This window comes from Stegostoma tigrinum, chromosome 5 (genome assembly GCF_030684315.1).
Source record: "Stegostoma tigrinum isolate sSteTig4 chromosome 5, sSteTig4.hap1, whole genome shotgun sequence".
NCBI classification, from domain to species: domain Eukaryota; kingdom Metazoa; phylum Chordata; class Chondrichthyes; order Orectolobiformes; family Stegostomatidae; genus Stegostoma; species Stegostoma tigrinum.
In genome coordinates, this window is record NC_081358.1 from 111,853,500 (window position 1) to 111,875,174 (window position 21,675).

The 21,675-nt window shown below is 43.5% G+C and overlaps 1 protein-coding gene across 18 annotated transcripts in view; it reads left to right on the top strand.

The window, feature by feature from the left end:
- Positions 1–21,675, top strand: part of LOC125451742 (focal adhesion kinase 1) — a 481,699-nt gene that overhangs the window by 196,645 nt on the left and 263,379 nt on the right. For 4 of the 18 annotated variants that reach the window (XM_059646198.1, XM_059646211.1, XM_059646204.1 and 1 more), the window contains exon 1: positions 5,345–5,561. The exons of 5 other annotated variants lie outside the window; for them this stretch is intronic. In XM_059646198.1, the coding sequence (XP_059502181.1) occupies positions 5,450–5,561 (112 nt within the window). In that variant the 5' untranslated portion in view covers positions 5,345–5,449. Of the gene's footprint in view, positions 1–5,319; positions 5,562–21,675 lie in introns of those variants that run through there. 9 more of the 18 variants (XM_059646212.1, XM_059646210.1, XM_059646214.1 and 6 more) reach the window with 7 other exon arrangements.

The window sequence follows — 21,675 nt, forward strand, 5'->3', positions numbered from 1 at the left end:
CTGTTCTATGTTCTGTGTTCTGATACAGCGCTGAAATCCAAATGACTAGTTTAATTGATTCCTTGAAGTGCAGGAGTGATGTTGGCATGCTGTTGTTTGCATCTTTGAAATATCAGTGTGATGTTGTGTGTGGTTGGCTCGATGAGCTGGTTTGTTGTTCCGCAGAGTTTCATTCTCCTGCTGGGTAACATCATTACCCTGCTGATGTTCGTGTACTCTTGAGGCTAATTGTGACAAAAATTACATTGGACAGATAGGAAGAAAATTAGCCACAAGAGTACTTGAACATCAACTAGCAACAATAAAGACACGACCAATACTCGCTCATGTCCATCCACATGGGTAATAAAAACCACCAGTTTGGTTGGGATAACACTAGGCTCCTGGGTCAGAATAAAGAACAAAGAAAATTACAGCACAGGAACAGACCCTTTGTCCCTCCAAGCCTGCTCCGATCGAGATCCTCTGTCTAAACCTGTCACCTATTCCCGACGAGTCTGTATCCGTTTGCTCCCTGCCCATCAACGTGCCTGTCCAGATACATCTTAAAAGACACTATCATGTCTGTATCTACCACCTCCGCTGGCAATGCGTTCTAAGCATCCACACCCTCTGTGTAAAGAACGTTCCACACATATCTCCCATAAACTTTCCTCCTCACCTTGAAATCATGACCCCTAGTAATTGGGTCCCCCACTCTGTGCTGGGGGCAGGGAGGGGGGAAACTTCTTGCTATCCACCTTGTCTGTACCTCTCATGAGTTTGGAGACCTCAATCAGGTCCCCCCCTCAATCTTCATCTTCCTAATGAAAATAATCCTAAACTACTCAACCTTTTTTCATAGTTAGTGCCCTCCATACCAGGCAACATCCTGGTGAACGTCCTCTCCACCCTCTCCAAAGCATCCACATCCTTTTGGTAATGCGGTGACCAGAATTGTATGCAGTACTCTAAATGTGGCTGAACCAAAGTCTTCTACAACTATAACATGACCTGCCTACTCTTGTACTCAATACACCGTCCGATGAAGGAAAGCATGCCGTATGCCGCCTTGACCACTGTTTTGACCTGCATTGCCACCTTCGAGGGGCAACGGACCTGAACACCCAGATCTCTCTGAACATCAATTTTCCCCAGGACTTTTCCATTTACTGTATAGTTTGCTTGCGAATTAGATCTTCCAAAATACATCACCTCGCATTTGCCCGGATTGAACTCCATCTGCTGTTTATCTGCCCAACTCTTCAATCTATCTGTATTCTGCTGTAATCTTTGACAGTCCCCTTCACTGTCTGCTACTCCACCAATCTTCGTGTCATCTGCAAACTTGCTAATCAGACCACCTATACCTTCCTCAAAATCATTTATGTATATCACAAACAACAGTGGTCCTAGCACAGATCCCTGTGGAACACCACTGGTCACAGGTCTCCAATTTGAGAAACCCCCTTCCACTACTACTCTTTGTCTCCTGTTGCTTAGCCAGTTTTTTAATCCATCTAGCTCGCACACCCTGGACCCCATGCAACTCCACTTTCTCCATCAGCCTGCCATGGGCAACCTTATCAAATGCCTAACTGAAGTCCATGTATATGACATCTACAGCCTTTCCCTCATCAATCAACTTGGTCATGTCCTCAAAGAATTCTATTAAGTTGGTAAGACATGACCTTCCCTGCACAAAACCATGTTATTTATCACTGATAAGCCCATTTTCTTCTAAATGGGAATAGATCCTATCCCTCAGTATCTTTTCCAGCAGCTTCCCTACCACTGATGTCAGGCTCACCGGTCAATAATTACCTGGATTATCCCTGCTACCCTTCTTAAACAAGGGGACAACATTAGCAATTCTCCAGTCCTCTGGGACCTCACCCGTGTTTAAGGATGCTACAAAGATATCTGTTAAGGCCCCAGCTATTGCTTCTCTCGCTTCCCTCAAAAACCTGGGATAGATCCCATCTGGACCTGGGGACTTGTCCACCTTAATGCCTTTTAGGATACCCAACACTTACTCCCTCCTTATGCGGAATTGATCTAGAGTAATCAAACATCTATCCCTAGCCTCAACATCCACCATTCCCTCTCCTTGGTGAATACCGATGTAAAGCACTTGTTAAGATTGTCACCCATTTTCTCTGACTCAACGCATAACTTTCCTTCTTTGTCCTGAAGTGGGTCAGTCCTTTCTCTAGTTACCCTCTTGCTGTTTATATGTGAATAAAAGGCTTTGGGATTTCCCATAACCATTTTTGCTAAAGATATCTCATATACCCTTTTAGCCCTCTTAATTCCTCATTTTAGATTCACCCTACATTCCCGATATTCTTTCAAAGGATCAGGCCAAGCAGGGACATGCATGGGAATTGCTGGAGGCCTGGTTCTCTGCTAAGAAGGCCATCAACAAACGCATAGAGCTAGACCCTATATATACTCCACTGCGAAGGAAAACCCGAAGTGAGGTAACCCGGTTCAACGGACACCAGAGTTTAAATAACAGGTGGGAAAACACAACAGTGCTTCATCGGAGGATGCACTGATGATGTTACCCAGCAGAGTAGTGAAACGTCTGCGGAACAATGAGCCAGCTTGGCGAGCGAGCCAACCGGCCACAACCCGAGCTACAAATCTTACACAAAAAAAATCTCAGCGTGAGCAAGGATTGCAGATTTATTGGATCTCAGGCTTAGTTGATATCTCACAGCCTCCTGTATTTGCTGCTTCCCAGGTAAAATTAATTGCAAGCATTTCTAATTTTTGTAACATTAATCAGGTGAGACATTGTGTTGAAGCAGCAACTATGACAACGGATAGTGAATTTTGATTTTATTCATTTATTGATTTTTCTCTTGGTTGTCATTGTAAATTTTGAGGAAACTACAGTGTAAGAGGTATATTTTGTCCTGATTGGTATTGGAGAGGTTTGGGCAATAGGTGTTGAGTTTCTCCTCAAAACCAATAAAGTAAACATCTTGTGGGGCCTTGTTGTTTTTTTCCCTTAGAAGTCAGAGCAAAAGCAGCAATATGAATGGGTGGACACGGGCTCCCACGGAACCAGGGTTTTCGTTTGGCTTTCAGCAGTTGCTGGGGTTTTGAAGTTAGCTGTGGTAGCTGCTACATCTGGCTCTGCTATGCTAAAAGCTTGGATTCTGTTTCTGCTGCTAGAGTCACATGTGAGACAATCTGTTTTACAGTCTTTGTCTTTCCCAAGGGTGTGTTTATGGGATGTTACTATATTGGAACAGTTACTGTTTACTAGTTAAATAATATATTATTCTGTTAAACTTTCCAATAGAGTTGAAATTATACCAATTCTTCTTTCATTTGTTTGTATTTTAACTGGGTATAAGAATAAATTGTGTTTTGTTAAAACCAAATAGTGTGGCCAATTGAGTTACATCAGGAATGCAGCAACTTGCACTTGTCTTTAAAGTTGAGGTCTACGCCATCACCTGGATATATTTGAAGGTGGTTTGGTCTGGTCCGTAACAAAGGCATGAGACTAAATTTTAAACACCTTTTTATTCTCCCTTTCTAGATATTGTGCTTTATTAACATTTTTATTTTACATTTCAGAGAATCCCTACTTTTGGCTCAGTGAGTTTGCACCAAATCTCCAATGAACATTCCATCCTATCCCCATAACCCCTCATTTATCATGGCTATCCCATCTGGCCTAAACATTTTGGGGAAATTTATCATAGCCAGTCCATCTCACCTGCACATCTTTTGACTGTGGAAGGAAACAGCACCCAGTGAAAACCCCACAGACGTGGGGAAGACGTGCAAACTGCACTGCCAGTCTCAAGTCTGGAATTGAACCCAGGTCCATGGTGACATGAGGCAGCAGTGCTGACTACTGTGCCACCAAACTTAGTTTATTTCTAGATATAGGACTATGTATTACAAATCTTATGATTCTTTTCTCACAAGTCCTGCATCTTTGCTAAGCTGGAAATTGCTGTAAGCCCTCCGTAATCTATTAGTTGCTGTGTAATATATATTTCTTGCTTGAATTTTGTTTCACCAGTAAATATGTTTTCCTGTTTTAAGCGAAACTTTAATGAGTATCTGTTTAGGGATTGCGGATCAAAAGCTGTTTATTTTAAGTTGTATATTGATCCAAACATTTTCACCTTTATCTGTGCAAGAAAGTTCAAAAGGAATTGCTTGTACTGATTTGGAATTTGAACCCTTTAAGCTGCGGTCAAATAAGTCCACAAAACAAGATATCTTGTTGTGATACGTATTGTATGTCAAACGTTAGTCACACCAACCAGCTGTCTCTGATTTTGCATGCAGTTACCTACTGCCTTTTTTTAAAATTGTGTGCATATTTGACACCATGTGATTATCTACTGTTTCATTGTCTACTGAAAGGTACTTCCAAACTGAGTCTTTGCCAGAAGGCAAACACTGCCCCAACATCAGTGAAGAAGGTAAACATGAAAACGAAAGTAATTGAATTGATCCTGGGAATGAAAGTAAAAAAAGATTGTGATAGTATAAATTTGTGAGTAGCACAGTCATTTCAAACAAATATAAAAATGTCAGGATAATTAAGAAAGCCTCCCTGACAATGTTTTTGTTTTTGTTTCTAAGAAAATGCTGAGGGTAAGTGTTCACAGTTAGATTATTAACTTGCCTGTCCTTTCCAACTTGTCTGTCCTTTCCACAAATGCTGATTTGGGTTGTGTGTTTCCAGCATTTGTGATTTTTTTTAGATAAATTAAACTAGATAAATTAAGCCCCATGAAGATGGTCAAGATTGCCACAAACACTATACCTCGTTCATGTAATTTCAAGCTTAAATCAACAAATATTTTGTGAAATGTTTTCAGAGACACAGCACAGGTAAATAATGTGAAAATATATAAGGATTAATTCTGTAAATATTCAATGGAGTAGGCAATCGAATGCCATTGATTCAATTCCATTTGAGAACTGTTTGCAAGTCATTTTGGCCCTTTTCAGTGCAGAAGCTGAGGTTGAGTGATGAGAAGTCCTTTTTCTTGAGAATTGACCCATGCTAAAACAAGTGCCTTCTATGCTTATGGTTTATGTTAAACATTCTAATCTGTGGTGCCCCACCTCATTGAATGGTGTTTGGCAAGAGTTCCTATATATTGCATGTCTGTTTGTTTTATTGCAAACTGAACCAATGAGATCTTCACATACTCACTTTGTGCAATAGTATGCCTTCACAGTGTGGAGGCGGTCTCTGTGGAATGTGCAATGCTGCCGCTGTGTAAAATCATGGTGAAACGTGCAGACGGTGTTACAACTAGGAAGTATACTACTTGTGACGTTGGGTAAAAAGGTCCAGGTTCCAATGATTCATGTTTGGCTGGTTTATGAATAGGTTGACTGTAAGAATGTAATTCGACAAGAAAGAAGCTGAGTGGCCGTTTGGTTTATCTTAAAATTTAGAATAATTCGCTTTTTATCTATGACTGTTGTGGAGAAGGATCCTTCTTCCCCAGCAGAATCCTACATACCATGTATTTGCTGGGGTGCTCGGACAAGAAATGAAATAGAAGCACAACATCTTGTGGCAGAAGGTATAATTACAAAGGACTTTAAGCCATGTTTAGAATATTTCAAGCAATTAACAAGATTTTCATTATTCTATGGATCATTTTTAAAAAAAGGATATTTAAAAGGTTCTGTTTGAAGGTGTGTTGAATTTTAATAGTTACTAGCTGTAAATTGAGTGGAGTGAAATTGCTCTGGCAATGTTTTGTATCAATTCTTCTTAAAATATATTTTCAGCTACCACACCCCGCCCAGTGGGGGAAGGCGTGGTGGAAATATTTTGAAGCCTTTCCATTGAATTAGCTGCTGACAGACTTGTAGCATTATTTTTCCTGGAACACGTGGAAATATATTTATGTTCCCATTGTTTCTTCCACTAAAGACATAACAGATTGAATCTTCTGTCTTAGGGATCTGGGTTCCAAGCTTAGTCCATTACTTTGTATTCAGCACATTGAAGGCCTAGCATGCTATAGCTTTTCTTTGGTAAGAATGCTTTTGACACATGTAGATTTAGATATTTGCAGCTAGTGTTCTCACTTCTAAATCTCCTCATAAAATCCCAAATGTGGTGGTGATATTCACTATTCTTCACTGAAGAACATAAGCAATAAGCTGCCACATCCAAATACAGTGTTGTGGTATTTTGTGAGGAGAGCTGAACAGCTGCTGGATATTGTCTGCTCCTGCAGTGCTTCTGATGTAAGTGTATTCAGCTTTGGATATAAAAATTTAGATACTATTTCATGGGAATTCGTGCAAATCACAACATATTTAATTTGCACATGTATCAAGGATAGGTGTCAATGCATGGAATCCAGCAAAATGCTAAGTTTTATAAAGGAATATTTTCTAAACTGTCAATTTGGTATTTGAGCTGTCCTAAATGCCATGATGTAAAGGTAAAATCGTCATAGCACCAGATGCTCATAAGGCTGCTTTCTCATGGAAGAGAGATAAATGGTACTCAGTTTAACCTGAGGATCACCATGCCTCAGGTGAGCAGCGAGGTTGAGAAGGTGGGACAACCATGGTAATCTCAGTGATTTTGGAATTGAACCCATGTTGTTGCATCACTCTGCATCACAAACCAGCCATCTAGACAATTGAGCTAACTCATTCCCAACTCAGGAACACTTAATAAATGGCAAGACACCATGAAGCTCAGAAGAATGAAGGGAATTTGGGGTGTTTGTCCATAGATCTCCGAAAGCGGCAGGGCAAGTTAATAGGGTAATTAACAAGGCATACATGACACTTGCCTTTGTAGTCGTGGCATAGGTTATAGCAGAAGAAAGGTTATGTTGGAGCTGTACAAAACATTGTTTAGACCACAGATGGATTACTGTGTGCACATCTGGTAATTACAGTTTAGGAAGGATGCGATTGCACTGGGTGGGGTGCAGAAGAGATTCACTAAGATATTACCTGGGATAGAACAGTTTAGCTATGAAGAGTGATTGGGTATGTTTGAGTTGTTTTCCTTGGATCGGAGAAGGCTGAATGGGGACCTGATAGAGGTGTATAAGGTTATGAGGGACTGTTCCCTTGTTGAAGAATCAATAACCAGAGGACATAACCTCTTACCTTTAGCTTCATAAATTTAGACGGAATTTGAAAAACGTTTTTTCACCCAGCTGGCTTGGGGAATCTGGACTCTGAACTCTGTTGCCTGGAAGGTTAGTGGAGGGTGGAAAACTTTCAACCTTTTAAAAAGTACTCGAATGATTGTGTGAATTGTCATAACATTCAAGGCTATGGGCCAAATGTTAGGATGTGGGAGTAATGATGATTGGTTGGCACAGACTCAAGAGAGCAAATAGTTTCTTCTGTGCTGAATGACTCTGAGATTTCATTCTTGAAATTTGCATATTTTAACATGTTTTTAGTTTTCCTAGAGTCCATGCTAATTTGTAAGTATTTTGTATCAACCTGTTCAGACACATTTCCAGCATAGTGGGACAAGAAACTGGACTTTCTAGCCCAGAGGTAAGAATGTTCCAATTGGCCTACAAAAGCGCCTCCATGCAAGTTATATTGTTTTCTATCAAGAAATTTCCATTCTAGTTTTATAAGGTCTTAGTTGATTTAATTATGCATACTGTTGATGTCATTAAGTGATAAAATGAGTTTTGTTAAACAAGTGTAGTGAGCATTCACAACTTGCTGTCACAAGAACTATTTTTAAGGCTGATAGCATGAACATGTTTTAGGTGAAGTCATGATTGAGAAAGGACAAGTAAGATTGAGGAACGAGAATGAAGAAGATAATTAAGCCATGTATAAACGAGCTGGTCTCTTTTGGGTGCTCTGTATCCTGTCTGACATGTAATTATATGTGTCATTAACTGAGGAAAACATGTATTTTCATTGGTTTATTATGGTGTAGCGTGTGAAATACCAATGCACAGTCACCCTTGCTGCAGATGCTGTTAGTCACAAATATTGATGTTATGTAACGCGTTAGAGGATTAATTTTAATATTGTTAATAAGAAACAATTAAACAAAAATACAAATTTCAGAAGTACATCCAACATGCTTGCAGTTTGCAAGCGTGGCTGGTTGAGCAGGGCCTGTACTTTGTCATGAGCAACAGAAAGAACATGCTGTTGGATTTGATAGCCAATTGATGGGATGTTCCGCCTCAGTGCCTGGCATTGTGTTGGCACTGAAATTGTTAGTGTTGTTCAGTTAGGTAATAGGCAGAAAAACATTTTAAAACTGAGGGCAGCATCTTGTTAGGGAAAAATACCACTGTATGAACACTGCATTTTAGTACTGGTGCGATGCCAGGGAAATGGCCTGTACCATTTTTGTCATTCTTTGATTCAGCAGTTGCTGAACAATTTTGTGTGCTCATAGCAATGCTAGTAACTATTTTAGATAATTAGGCTCATAACATGGCTCATTTAGCTTTGTGTTCAGTACATGTTGTTTCTAGCATAGATCCTTTCCTTCATAGAACATAGGGCCTGTACTGCACTGTAATGTCCTTCGGTCCTCAATGGTTTCACAGGTCGGTGCAACAATGTGAAGTCCATCTAACCTATACTATTCCATTATCGTCCATATGTTTATCCAATGACCATTTAAATGTCCTTAAAGTTGGCAAGTCTACTACTATTGCAGGCAGGACATTCCACGCCCTTACTACTCACTGAGTAAAAAACCTACCTCTGACATCTGTCCTATATCTACCCCCCCTCAATTTAAAGCTATGTCCCCTCGTGCTAGCCGTCACCATTCGAGGAAAAAGGCTGTCACTGTCCACCCTATCTAATCCTCTAATCATCTTGTATGTCTCTATCAAGTCGCCTCTTAACCACCTTCTCTCTAACAAAACAGCCTCAAGTCCCTTAGACTTTCCTCATAAGACCATCCCTCCATTTCAGGCAACATCCTGGTAAATCTCCTCTGCACCCTTTCCAATGCTTCCACATCCTTCCTATAATGTGGCGACCAGAACTGTACTCAATACTCCAAGTGCGGCCGCACCAGAGTTTTGTACAGCTGTAACATGACCTCATGGCTCCCAAACTCAATCCCTCTACCAATGAAACCAAACACACCGTACACCTTCTTGCCACCCAGGTTGGTAGGGTTGTTAACTTTCAGGGATCTATGCACATGGACACCAACATCTCTCTGCTCATCTGCACTACCAAGAATCTTACCATTAGCCAGTACACTCTATTCATGTTACTCCTTCCAAAGTGAATCACCTCATGCTTTTCTGCATTAAACTCCATTTTCCTCCTCTCAGCCCAGCTCTGCAGCTGATCTATGTCCCTCTATAACCTGCAACGTTTTTCCGCACTATCCACAGTTTTACTGACTTTAGCGCCATCTGCAAATTTACTAACCCATCCTTCTCTGCCCTCATCCAGGTCATTTATAAAAATGACAAACAGCAGTGACCCCAAAACACATCCTTGTGGTACACCACTAGTAACTGAACTCCAGGATGAACATTTCCCATCAACCACCACCCCCTGCCGCCTTACAGCTAGCCAATTTCTGATCCAAACGGCTAAACCACCCTCAATCCCATGCCTCCGTATTTTCTGCAATAGCTATTGTGGGGAACCTTATCGAAAGCTTTACTGAAATCCATATACACCACATCAACTGCTTTACCCTCATCCACCTGTTTGGTCACCTTCTCAAAGTACTCGATAAGGTTTGTGAGGCATGACCTACCCTTCACAACACTGTGTTGACTATCCCTAATCAAATTATTCCTTTCTAGATGATTATAAATTCTATCTTGTATAATCCTTTCCAACACTTTACAAACAACTGAAGTAAGGCTCACTGGTCTATAATTACCAGGGTTGTCTCTACTCCCCTTCTTGAAGGAGGGGACAACATTGGCTATCCTCTGGTCTTCTGGCGCTATTCTGTAGATCATGATGACATAAAGATCAAAGCTAAAGGCTGTGCAATCTTCTCTGTAGCTTCCCAGGGAATCGTAGGATAGATCCCATCCAGCCCAAGGGACTTATCTATTTTCACACTTTCCAGAATTGCTAACACCACCTCATTATGAACCTTAATCCCGTCTAGTCTAATAGACTGTATCTCAGTATTCTCCTCGACAACATTGTCTTTTTCCTTTGTGAGTACTGATGAAAAATATTCATTTAGCACCTCTCCTATCTCTTTGGACTCCACACACAACTTCCCACTACTGTCCTTGACTGGCCCTCATCTCAGTCTGGTCATTCTTTTTTATTCCTGACATACCTATAGAAAGCTTTAGGGTTTTCCTTGATCCTATCTGCCAAAGACTTCTCATGCCCCCTCCTGGCTCTTCTTAGCTCTCTCTTTAGGTCCTTCCTGGCTAACTTGTAACTCTCAAACGCCCTAATTGAGCCTTTGTGCCTCATCTTTACATAAGCCGCCTCCTTCCACTTGACAAAAGATTCAAGTTCTTTAGTAAACCACAGTTCCCTCACTTGACCATTTCCTCCCTGCCTGACAGGTACATACTTAACAAGGACACGCAGTAGCTGTTCCTTGAACAAGCTCCACATTTCTATTGTGTCCAGCCCTTGCACTTGCCTTCCCCATCCTAAGTCTTGCCTAATCGCCTCATAGTTGCCTTTCCCCCAGCTATAGCGCTTGCCCTGCGGTATATGCCTATCACTTTCCGTCGCTAAAGTAAATGTAACCGAATTGTGGTCACTGTCACCAAAGTGCTCACCTACCTCCAAATCTAACACCTGGCCTGGTTCGTTACCCAGCACCAAATCCAATGTGGCCTCGCCTTTTGTTGGCCTATCTACGTACTGTGTCAGGAAATCCTCCTGCACACATTGGACAAAAACTGACCCATCTAAAGTACTTGAACAATAGTGTTTCCAGTCAATATTTTGAAAGGTAAAGTCCCCATGACAATTACCCTGTTCCTTTTGCTCCTGTCTAGAATCATCTTTGCTATCCTTTCCTCTACATCTCTGGAACTTTTTGGAGGCCTATAGGAAACTCCCAACAGGGTGACCTTTCCTTTCCTGTTTGTAAATTCCGCCCATACTACCTCAGTAGATGAGTCCTCATCAGACCTCCTTTCTACCACCGTACTACTGTCCTTGACTAACACTGCCACACCTCCCCCTCTTTTCCCACCTTCCCTGATCTTACTGAAACATCTAAAGCCTGGAACCTGCAACAACCATTCTTGTCCCTGCTCTATCCATGTCTCCGAAATGGCCACAACATCGAGGTCCCAGGTACCAATCCATGCTGCAAGCTCACCCACCTCATTCTGGATGCTCCTGGTATTGAAGTAGACACACTGCAAACCATCTTTCTGCCTGCCGGTACACTCCAATGATCTTGAAACCTTATTCATGACCTCGCCACTCTCAAGCTCCTGTATACTGGAGCTACAATTCAGGTTCCCATCCCCCTGCTGAATTAGTTTAAACCCTCCCAAAGAGCATTAGCAAATTCTCCACCCAGGATATTGGTACCCCTCTGGTTCAGGTGTAGACCATCCTGTTTGTAGAGGCCCCACCTACCCCAGAATGAGCCCCAATTATCCAGGTATCTGAATCCCTCCCTCCTGTACAATCTCTGTAGCTACATGTTCAACTGCTGTCCCTCCACGTGGCACGGGTAACAAACCAGAGATGATAACTCTGTTTGTTCGAGCTCTGAGCTTCCAACCTAGCTCCTTGAATTTCTCTCTTACATCCCCATCCCTTTTCCTGCCTATGTCGTTGGTGCTTATGTGGACCACGACTTGGAGCTGCTTCCCCTCTCCCTTAAGGATGTTGAAAACACGATCAGAGACATCACGGACCCTGGCACCTGGGAGGCAACATGCCAACCACGAGTTTCTCTCGTTCCCACAGAATCTCCTATCTGTCTCCCTAACTATGGAGTCCCCAGTGACTAATGCTCTCCTCCTCTTTCCCCTCTTCTGAGCAACCGGGACAGACTCTGCACCAGAGATCTGTACCCCATTGCTTACCCCTGGTAATTTGTCCCCCTCAACAATATCCAAAACGGTATACTTGTTATTGAGGGAAACAGCCACAGGGGATCCCTGGACTGTCTGCCTGTTCCCTTTCCATCCCTTGACTGTAACCAATCTACTTTTTGCCTGTACCTGAGGTGTGACTACCTCCCTGTAACTCCTCTCTGTCACCCCCTCAGCCTCCTGAATGATCTGAAGTTCATCCAGCTCCAGTTCCCTAAAGCGGTTTCTGAGGAGCTGGAGTTGGGTACGCTTCCCGCAGATGAAGTCAGCAAGGCCAGTAGTGGTGACCCTTACTTTCCACGTTCTACAGGAGGAGCATGCAACTGCCCTAACATCCATTCCCACTGTTCTGAATTCCCAAAAAAAGACTATTGGGGGAAGAAAAAACTAGTAACTTACCAAATTGGTACTCAGAACTTTTTTTGTTTGGAGCAGGATGGGTCGGAAGCACTACCTGAATAGTGTTTCGGGTAAAGCACCAACCCAAATATATTAAGATAATAAAATGTGAGGATGGATGAACACAGCAGGCCAAGCAGCATCTCAGGAGCACAAAAGCTGACGTTTCGGGCCTAGACCCTTCATCAGAGAGCCTCTCTGATGAAGGGTCTAGGCCCGAAACGTCAGCTTTTGTGCTCCTGAGATGCTGCTTGGCCTGCTGTGTTCATCCAGCCTCACATTTTATTATCTTGGAATTCTCCAGCATCTGCAGTTCCCATTATCTCTGATACTATTTTAACCCAAATATATTACCTCACTTACTCAGCCATCTTTTATCTGCTCCTGGTCAGCGCGCACTCTGCCTATTCACGAAGTTTTTAAAGGAAAGGTTTACCTTCCAAGGCTGCCCTCACACCTCCTTCCGGACTCCCGCTGCTGAAACAACTGAAAAAGCAAATGAAAGCATGTTCAAGCCTTAATTACCTTGGAGCCTGGGAAACCTATTGTATCCCACTCTTTACTCCATGATAATGCCTCAGTCATTCAGCGAGTAGAAGGTGATGTTTTGACAACATGTCTGTCTTGTTAATAATATTTAAAGATTAATTTCCCCTTGCAAAGCAAAGTCTAGTATTCTGTTGAGAGATTGCTGAATGATTAAACTCATCAAGTAAACTTTTAGAAGAAGTTTTAACCTAGGGCTCACCATGTCTTGGGTTAAGAATGAGGTCATCTTGGTGACCCAACTATACAGAACTTGAACCTGCGCTACTGCTTCTACTCTGTTGAAAACCAGCCATCCAGCCAACTTTAGCTACTGACCCTTGGGTCGTTGTGTTTGACCAACTTGATTACATTCTTTGAAGTAATGAAGAAAGTTGATGAAACTCATGAGGTTGATTTTGTGTACTGGAGCCTTTCCAAAGTGTTTCACCAAAGTGTAAAATGATGGATTTGTTAGCAAGGTTGAAACATATGGGATTAAAGGGATAGCACAGCATAGTTACAAGGTAGGCTAGAAAGCAGAGATTAGTGATGGGTGAACATAAGAATTGAAGAACATAAGAAATGGGAGCAGGAGTATGTTGTTTGAGCCTTTGGTCATGCTTTGTTCTTCTATAAGATTGTGGGTAATCCGATTATGGCTTCACCTCCGTTTTCCAGTCTGCTTTCCCTGCCATTACCCTTTACTAATTTATAGCTCAAAAATCTTTCTAACTCAATCTTTGAAACATATAAAATAATCAGAGGGTGAGATAGGGTGGATAGGGAGAGCCTTTTTCCTAGGATGGTGACGGCGAGCACGAGGGGGCATAGCTTTAAATTGAGGGGTGAAAGATATAGGACAGATGTCAGAGGTAGTTTCTTTACTCAGAGAGTAGTAAGGGAATGGAACACTTTGCCTGCAGCAGTAGTAGATTCGCCAACTTTAGGTACGTTTAAGTCGTCATTGGATAAGCATACGGACGTACATGGAATAGTGTAGGTGAGATGGGCTTGAGATCGGTATGACAGGGTGGCACAACATCGAGGGCCCAAGGGCCTGTACTGTGCTGTTACGTTCTATGTTCTATGTTCTATGAATATAATTGATATCCTACACTTCACCATTCTGAGGAACAGAATTTCAAAGATTACAAAGTGTGGAGCTGGATGAACACAGCAGGCCAAGCAGCATCTTAGGAGCACAAAAGCTGACATTTCGGGCCTATACCCTTCATCAGAAACGCTTTCATCAGCTTTTATGATGAAGGGTCTAGGCCCAAAACGTCAGCTTTTCTGCCCCTAAGATGCTGCTTGGCCTGCTGTGTTCATCCAGCTCCACACTTTGTTATCTCGGATTCTCCAGCATCTGCAGTTCCTATTATCTCAGAATTTCAAAGATTATCAACTTGCTGAGAAAACAGTTGCCTCCTTATCCCCATCCTGCCTGATAGATAGTTATTCATCAGTATGAGAGAAATATAGTGATGTTCTCCAGTAGTTAGGGCTATGACTCTTCTTATTATATACCTGGACTGAGGTATGCATGGCAAAGTTTCAAAGCTACGTTTGCAGCTGACACAAAATTTGAAAGCATAGTACATTGCTAGGAAGACTTAGACAAGTAACAAAGAAACAAAGAAACCTACAGCACAGGAACAGGCCCTTCAGCCCTCTAAGCCTGCGCCGATCAAGATCCTGTGTCTAACCTGTCATCTATTTTCTAACGGTCTGTGTCCATTTGCTCCCTGCCCATCCACGTACCTGTCCAAATATATCTTAAAAGACGCTAATGTGTCTGCGTCTACCACCTCCGCTGGCAACGCGTTCCAGGCACCCACCACCCTCTGTGTAAAGAACTGTCCACGCATATCTCCCTTAAACTTTCCTCCTCTCACTTTGAACTCATGACCCCTAGTAATTGAGTCCCCCACTCTGGGGGGAAAAAGCTTTTTGTGATCCACCTTGTCTGTACCCCTCATGATTTTGTAGACCTCAATCAGGTCCCCCCTGAACCTCCGTCTTTCTAATGAAAATAATTCAAATCTATTCAACCTCTCTTCATAGCTAGCACCCTCCATACCAGGCAACATCCTGGTGAACCTCCTCTGCACCCTCTCCAAAGCATCCACATCCTTTTGGTAATGTGGCGACCAGAACTGTACACAGTACTCCAAATGTGGCCGAACCAAAGTCCTATACAACTGCAACATGACCTGCCAACTCTTGTACTCAATACCCCACCCAATGAAGGAAAGCATGCCATGTGCCTTCTTGACCACCCTATTAACCTGCGTTGTCACCTTCAGGGAACAATGGGCCTGAACACCCAGATCTCTCTGTTCATCAATTTTCCCTAGGACTTTTCCATTTACTGTATAGTTCGCCCTTGAAAGTAAAAGGAGGCGACAGATTCCAGATGAAATTTTAACACAAAAAAGGAACATAATTAGAAAGATGATGAAGAACAATGTTACTTATTTATTTGCATGGCTGTGGACATCTTTTGCAAGTCCAGCACTTATTGACCATTTCTAACTTGCCTTGAGAAGGTGATAGTGAGTTGGCTTCTTGGGTGTCTATAGTCCATGTGATGCATGTACACCCACGGTGCAGTTATAGAGTCATGCAGCACGGAAACAGGCCTTTCGGTCCAACCAGTCCATGCCAAACATAATCCCAAACTAAACTAGACCCACTTGCCTGCCCCTGGCCCATATCCCTCCAAATCTTTCCTATTCATGTATCTATCCAGTTCATTTTCTGCTTCACGATAAACTCTGGGATGATGATAGTGAGGAATTCAGTGATGGTGATGCCACTAAGTGTCAAAGTCTGCAAGGCACCTATTTGAATAATGATATGCAGAGTGGGACAGAAGTGGACAAAGTGTAAAAACATAGAAAAACAGCAATAATTAGGATCAAGGTTGGTGAAAGCAAAATTAATAGCTTTTGACTTGAATGCACATAGCGTTTGAAATAAAATACATAAAATGGCACAAAAACAGGTAAACGGTAATGGTGCTCTAGCCATTGTAGAAACATGATTACTCGGAAGTCAAATCAGGGAACTAAGTATTCAGTGGTAAGTGACTTTCAAAGGGTCAAGCAGTAAAGAAAGGCTGATGGGCTAACATTGTTAGTATGGGATGGAATAATTGTGACAAGAATTGATCCTGGATCAGAAGATATAGAATCCGTATTGGGTCTAAGTGAGAAATAAAAAGGGAAGAAAACACTGGAAAGAGTGATCTATAGACTACTTGGCAGTTGTTATTCAGTAGGATAGGAAAGAATTTGAGATATTAAATGAGGTTGTTAAAAAAAAAGACATTGTGTTAATCATGGGTAACCAGATTGTCAGAGGTGGCTACAAGGAAGAATTCGTAACGTGTGTTCAGAACCATTTCTAAGACAATATTTAATGAATCCAACTAAGGATCAGGCTGTTTAGGAGGTGGTGTTGTGAAATGAAGTTGGTTTGATAAATGATATCAAAATAAAAGATTCTGTAGAAACAATGACCACGCTATGGAAGAATTTAGCATTCAGTGTGACCATGAGGAACTTGGATTAGATGGACATGTCATCTAGAGAATGGGAGGGGGAGTGGAAATGGTTTGCGACTGGGAGGTGCAGTTGTTTGTTGCGAACTGAGCGGAGGTGTTCTGCAAAGCGGTCCCCAAGCCTCCGCTTGGTTTCCCCAATGTAGAGGAAGCCGCACCGGGTACAGTGGATGCAGTATACCACATTGGCAGATGTGCAGGTGAACCTCTGCTTAATGTGGAATGTCATCTTGGGGCCTGGGATAGGGGTGAGGGAGGAGGTGTGGGGACAAGTGTAGCATTTCCTGCGGTTGCAGGGGAAGGTGCCGGGTGTGGTGGGATTGGAGGGCAGTGTGGAGCGAACAACCCACTTCCCACTTCCTACAGACTAAGGGGGTGGCCATGGGCACCCGCATGGGCCCCAGCTATGCCTGCCTCTTTGTAGATTACGTGGAACAGTCCCTCTTCCGCACCTACACAGGCCCCAAACCCCACCTCTTCCTCCGGTACATTGATGACTGTATCGGCGCCGACTCTTGCTCCCCAGAGGAGCTCGAACAGTTCATCCACTTCACCAACACCTTCCACCCCAACCTTCAGTTCACCTGGGCCATCTCTAGCAGATCCCTCACCTTCCTGGACCTCTCAGTCTCCATCTCAGGCAACCAGCTTGTAACTGATGTCCATTTCAAGCCCACCGACTCCCACAGCTACCTAGAATACACCTCCTCCCACCCACCGTCCTGCAAAAATTCCATCCCCTATTCCCAATTCCTCCGCCTCCGCCGCATCTGCTCCCACGATAAGACATTCCACTTCCACACATCCCAGATGTCCAAGTTCTTTAAGGACCACAACTTTCCCCCCACAGTGATCGAGAACGCCCTTGGCCGCGTCTCCCGTATTTCCCGCAACACATCCCTCACACCCCGCCCCCGCCACAACCGCCCTAAGAGGATCCCCCTTGTTCTCACACACCACCCTACCAACCTCCGGATACAACGCATCATCCTCCGACACTTCCGCCATTTATAATCCGATCCCACCACCCAAGACATTTTTCCATCCCCACCCCTGTCTGCTTTCCGGAGAGACCACTCTCTCCGTGACTCCCTTGTTCGCTCCACACTGCCCTCCAACCCCACCACACCCGGCACCTTCCCCTGCAACCGCAGGAAATGCTACACTTGTCCCCACACCACCTCCCTCACCCCTATCCCAGGCCCCAAGATGACATTCCACATTAAGCAGAGGTTCACCTGCACATCTGCCAATGTGGTATACTGCATCCACTGTACCCGGTGCGGCTTCCTCTACATTGGGGAAACCAAGCGGAGGCTTGGGGACCGCTTTGCAGAACACCTCCGCTCAGTTCGCAACAAACAACTGCACCTCCCAGTCGCAAACCATTTCCACTCCCCCTCCCATTCTCTAGATGACATGTCCATCATGGGCCTCCTGCACTGCCACAATGATGCCACCCGAAGGTTGCAGGAACAGCAACTCATATTCCGCCTGGGAACCCTGCAGCCATATGGTATCAATGTGGACTTCACCAGTTTCAAAATCTCCCCTTCCCCTACTGCATCCCTAAACCAGCCCAGTTCGTCCCCTCCCCCCACTGCACCACACAACCAGCCCAGCTCCTCCCCTCCACCCACTGCATCCCAAAACCAGTCCAACCTGTCTCTGCCTCCCTAACCAGTTCTTCCTCTCACCCATCCCTTCCTCCCACCCCAAGCCGCACCCCCATCTACCTACTAACCTCATCCCACCTCCTTGACCTGTCCGTCTTCCCTGGACTGACCTATCCCCTCCCTACCTCCCCACCTATACTCTCTCCACCTATCTTCTTTACTCTCCATCTTCGGTCCGCCTCCCCCTCTCTCCCTATTTATTCCAGTTCCCTCTCCCCATCCCCCTCTCTGATGAAGGGTCTAGGCCCGAAACGTCAGCATTTGTGCTCCTGAGATGCTGCTTGGCCTGCTGTGTTCATCCAGCCTCACATTTTATTATCTCAAAGTTAACATAAGCTCCCTACAGAATGAGACTTTGGAAATAGTAAAGAGGAACGTGGAAATGGATCATTGTGTTGCATAAATCTTCACATCAGAAGACTCTTAAGAGCATACTAAATGTTCAGGGAGCATAAGGAGGAGAGGAAATAACAACAATAACAATTTCTGGAGAAAAAGTGCTAAGGACATAGTAGAGCTAAAGACTAAGTCCCCTGGACCTGATGAGATGCCCCCAAGCAAGTTCCTACAGAGAGAGTGCATGCCTGGGGTGGCAGTAATAGAGTGTTATTTTTGCTAGACTATTAATCCAGAAGCTCAGCTAATATTCTCTGGAGTCTGGTTCAAAATTTGAATTCAATAATATAATAGATACAGAATTAAGAATCTACTGATGATCATGAAACCATTGGTTCAGAAAATCCCATCTGATTCATTAATGTTCTTCAGGGAAGGAAATTTGCCATTCTCAACTGGTCTGGCCTACATTTAACCCCAGACCAACAGCAAATTGGTTGACTTTCACCTGATATCTGAAATGTATCTCTATTCTTTTGTATCAATCGCAATGAAATCTCAACAAAGAAATTTAACTGGATAGACCAATTGGCATCAACCTACGTACTGGAAGAGACAACAGCAGAAACAGTCCTGTTGACCCTGCAAAGTCCTTCTCGTTAACACATGGGGGTTAGTGCCAAAGTTGGGAGAACTGTCTAATAGATTAGTTAAGCAACACCGAGACATTGTAAGATATCATTCTTTTTGAGTTGTTCTGGTAGTATTCATATTGATTCTGCATATCATGAAGTCTCAAGCTTCAAGTTGAACGTGGGCAAGGAAATCTCCTGCTGATTACCATGTACTGTCCTCCCGTGGGTGATGAATCAGTACTCGTCCATGTTGAACTACACTTGGAGGAAGCAGTGATGTGGCAAGGGTGCAGAATGTACTCTGGGCTGGGGATTCCAATGACTACTACCAAGAGTGGCTCAGCAGCAGCATTACTGATTTGAGTTGGTTAAATTCATAAGAACATACCTCCAAGACTGGGTTAGTGTCAGATGGCAAGGGAACCAATGAGAAGGAAAAGCATACTTTGAGCTCATTCTTACTCATCTGCCTGCTGCAGGTGCATCTGTGACAGTATCTGTAAGAGTCATCACTGCATAGTCATGCTGGAGATGATGTTCTGCCATCACACTGAGAATATGCTCCATTGTGTTATGTGGCACTATCACCATGTTACGTGAGACAGACTTCAAACCGATCTAGCAAATTGGTCATCCATGAGACCACCAACAGCAGAATTGTATTCCAGCACCATCTGTAACTTCAAGGCCCAGCATATACCCCACTCTACCATTACTTTCAAGCCAGCATGTCAACCCTGATTCAGGGAAGGGTGCAGGAAAGCAATGCCAATAACAGTATCAGGCATACTTAAAAATGATATGTTAAATTACTGAAGCTACCACACAGGACTACTTGCATGCCAGTAACATAAGCAGCAAATGATAGACAGAGCTAAGTCATCCCACAATCAAGTTTAAGTTCTGCAGATCTGCCGAATCCATTTGTGAATGGTGGTGGACAATTAAACAACTCACTGAAGGAGAAGGTCCATAAATAGCCCCATACTCAATGATGGAAGAGCCCAGTTTTTCAGTGCAAAATATAAAGCTAAAGCATTTGCAGCAGTCTTCAGCCAGAAGTGCTAAGTAGATGATCATTCTGGCTTCCTCCGGTAGTCCCTCAATCTTCAGCCAATTTGGCTACTCGAGGTAATATCAAGAAATGGTTGGAGGCACTGCAAAGGCTACAGGGCCATGACAATATTCCAGCAATACTGCTGAAGATTGTGCTCCAGAACTTTCCACTTCCCTGACCAAACTCTTCCAGTACAGTTACAACACTGGCATATACCCAACAATTTAGAAAAGTGTCAGAAATGTTCTGTACACACAAAGCAGGGCAAATTCAACTGGGCAGAGACCACCCCAACAGTCTACTCTTGATAACCAGTAAAGTGATGGAAGTTGTCATCGACAGTGCTATCAAGCAGCACCTGTTTAGCAATAACCTTGCTCATTAAAACCCAGTTTGTGTTCTGAAGGGCTGCTCCACTCCTGACCTGGTGACAGTCTTGCTTTAAGCATAGACTAAAGAGCTGAATTCCAGAGGCGAGCTGGCAGCCCTTGACTTCAAGGCTGCAATGGACTTAAAGGTAGTGCCCAGGAGTCCTATCAAAAGTGGAATCAGGACAAATTTTTCACTGGCTGGAGTCATACCTGGCACATAGAAAGATGGTTGTGGTTGTTGGAGGTCAGTCATCCCACCTCCAGGACATCTCTGCAAGAGATCCTCAGGTTAGTGCCTTTGGATCAATTATCTTCAGCTACTTCATCAATGAACTCTCAACGGAAGTGGGATGTTCACCAATGATTGCATAGTGTTCAACAAAGCTCTGCCCAAAGATCAGAGGGTGTGGCAACAGCAGGGGCAAAGTTCTTCCAGCCCCTGAGTCAGCAGTGGCAGCAAGGATGTGGCGATCGATGGCTTGCAGGCTGGCTGAATGTTCAATTCACCTTTTTTTGAGATGGGAGTTTTTCAGAAGATCTGGACATGTTTCTTTCCTTCTGGTTCCTTTTATTTCTCCTTTTTTAAAATTCCACTTCTGTAACCAAAATTGTTCTGGAGAATGGCGACTTTTGTACACTTTTCACTACACTCTGAATTCTGATTCTGAAACAGCCAATAATGCCACAATAACTGGACAATATCCAGGCCTAAGCTAGCAAGTGACAAGTAATATTCGCACCACACAAATGCTAGGCAATGATCATCTGCAGTCAGAGACAGTCTAACCACTGTCCCCTCGACATTTAACAGTTTCACCAACATTGAATTCCCCACTATCAACATCCTGGGAATTACCATTGACCAGAAACTCGACTGGAGCCCTGTAAACACAGTAGCTACAAGAGCAGGTCAGTGGCAGGAATATTATGGCAATTAACTTACCTTCTGACTCCCCAAAGCCTGTCCAAGGTACAAATCCCAAGTGTGATGGAATATTCCCCACTTGCCTGGATAGGTGCATCTCCAAGCAACACTGAAGAAGCTTGCCACCATCCAGGGCAAAACAGGCTGCTTGACTTGCACC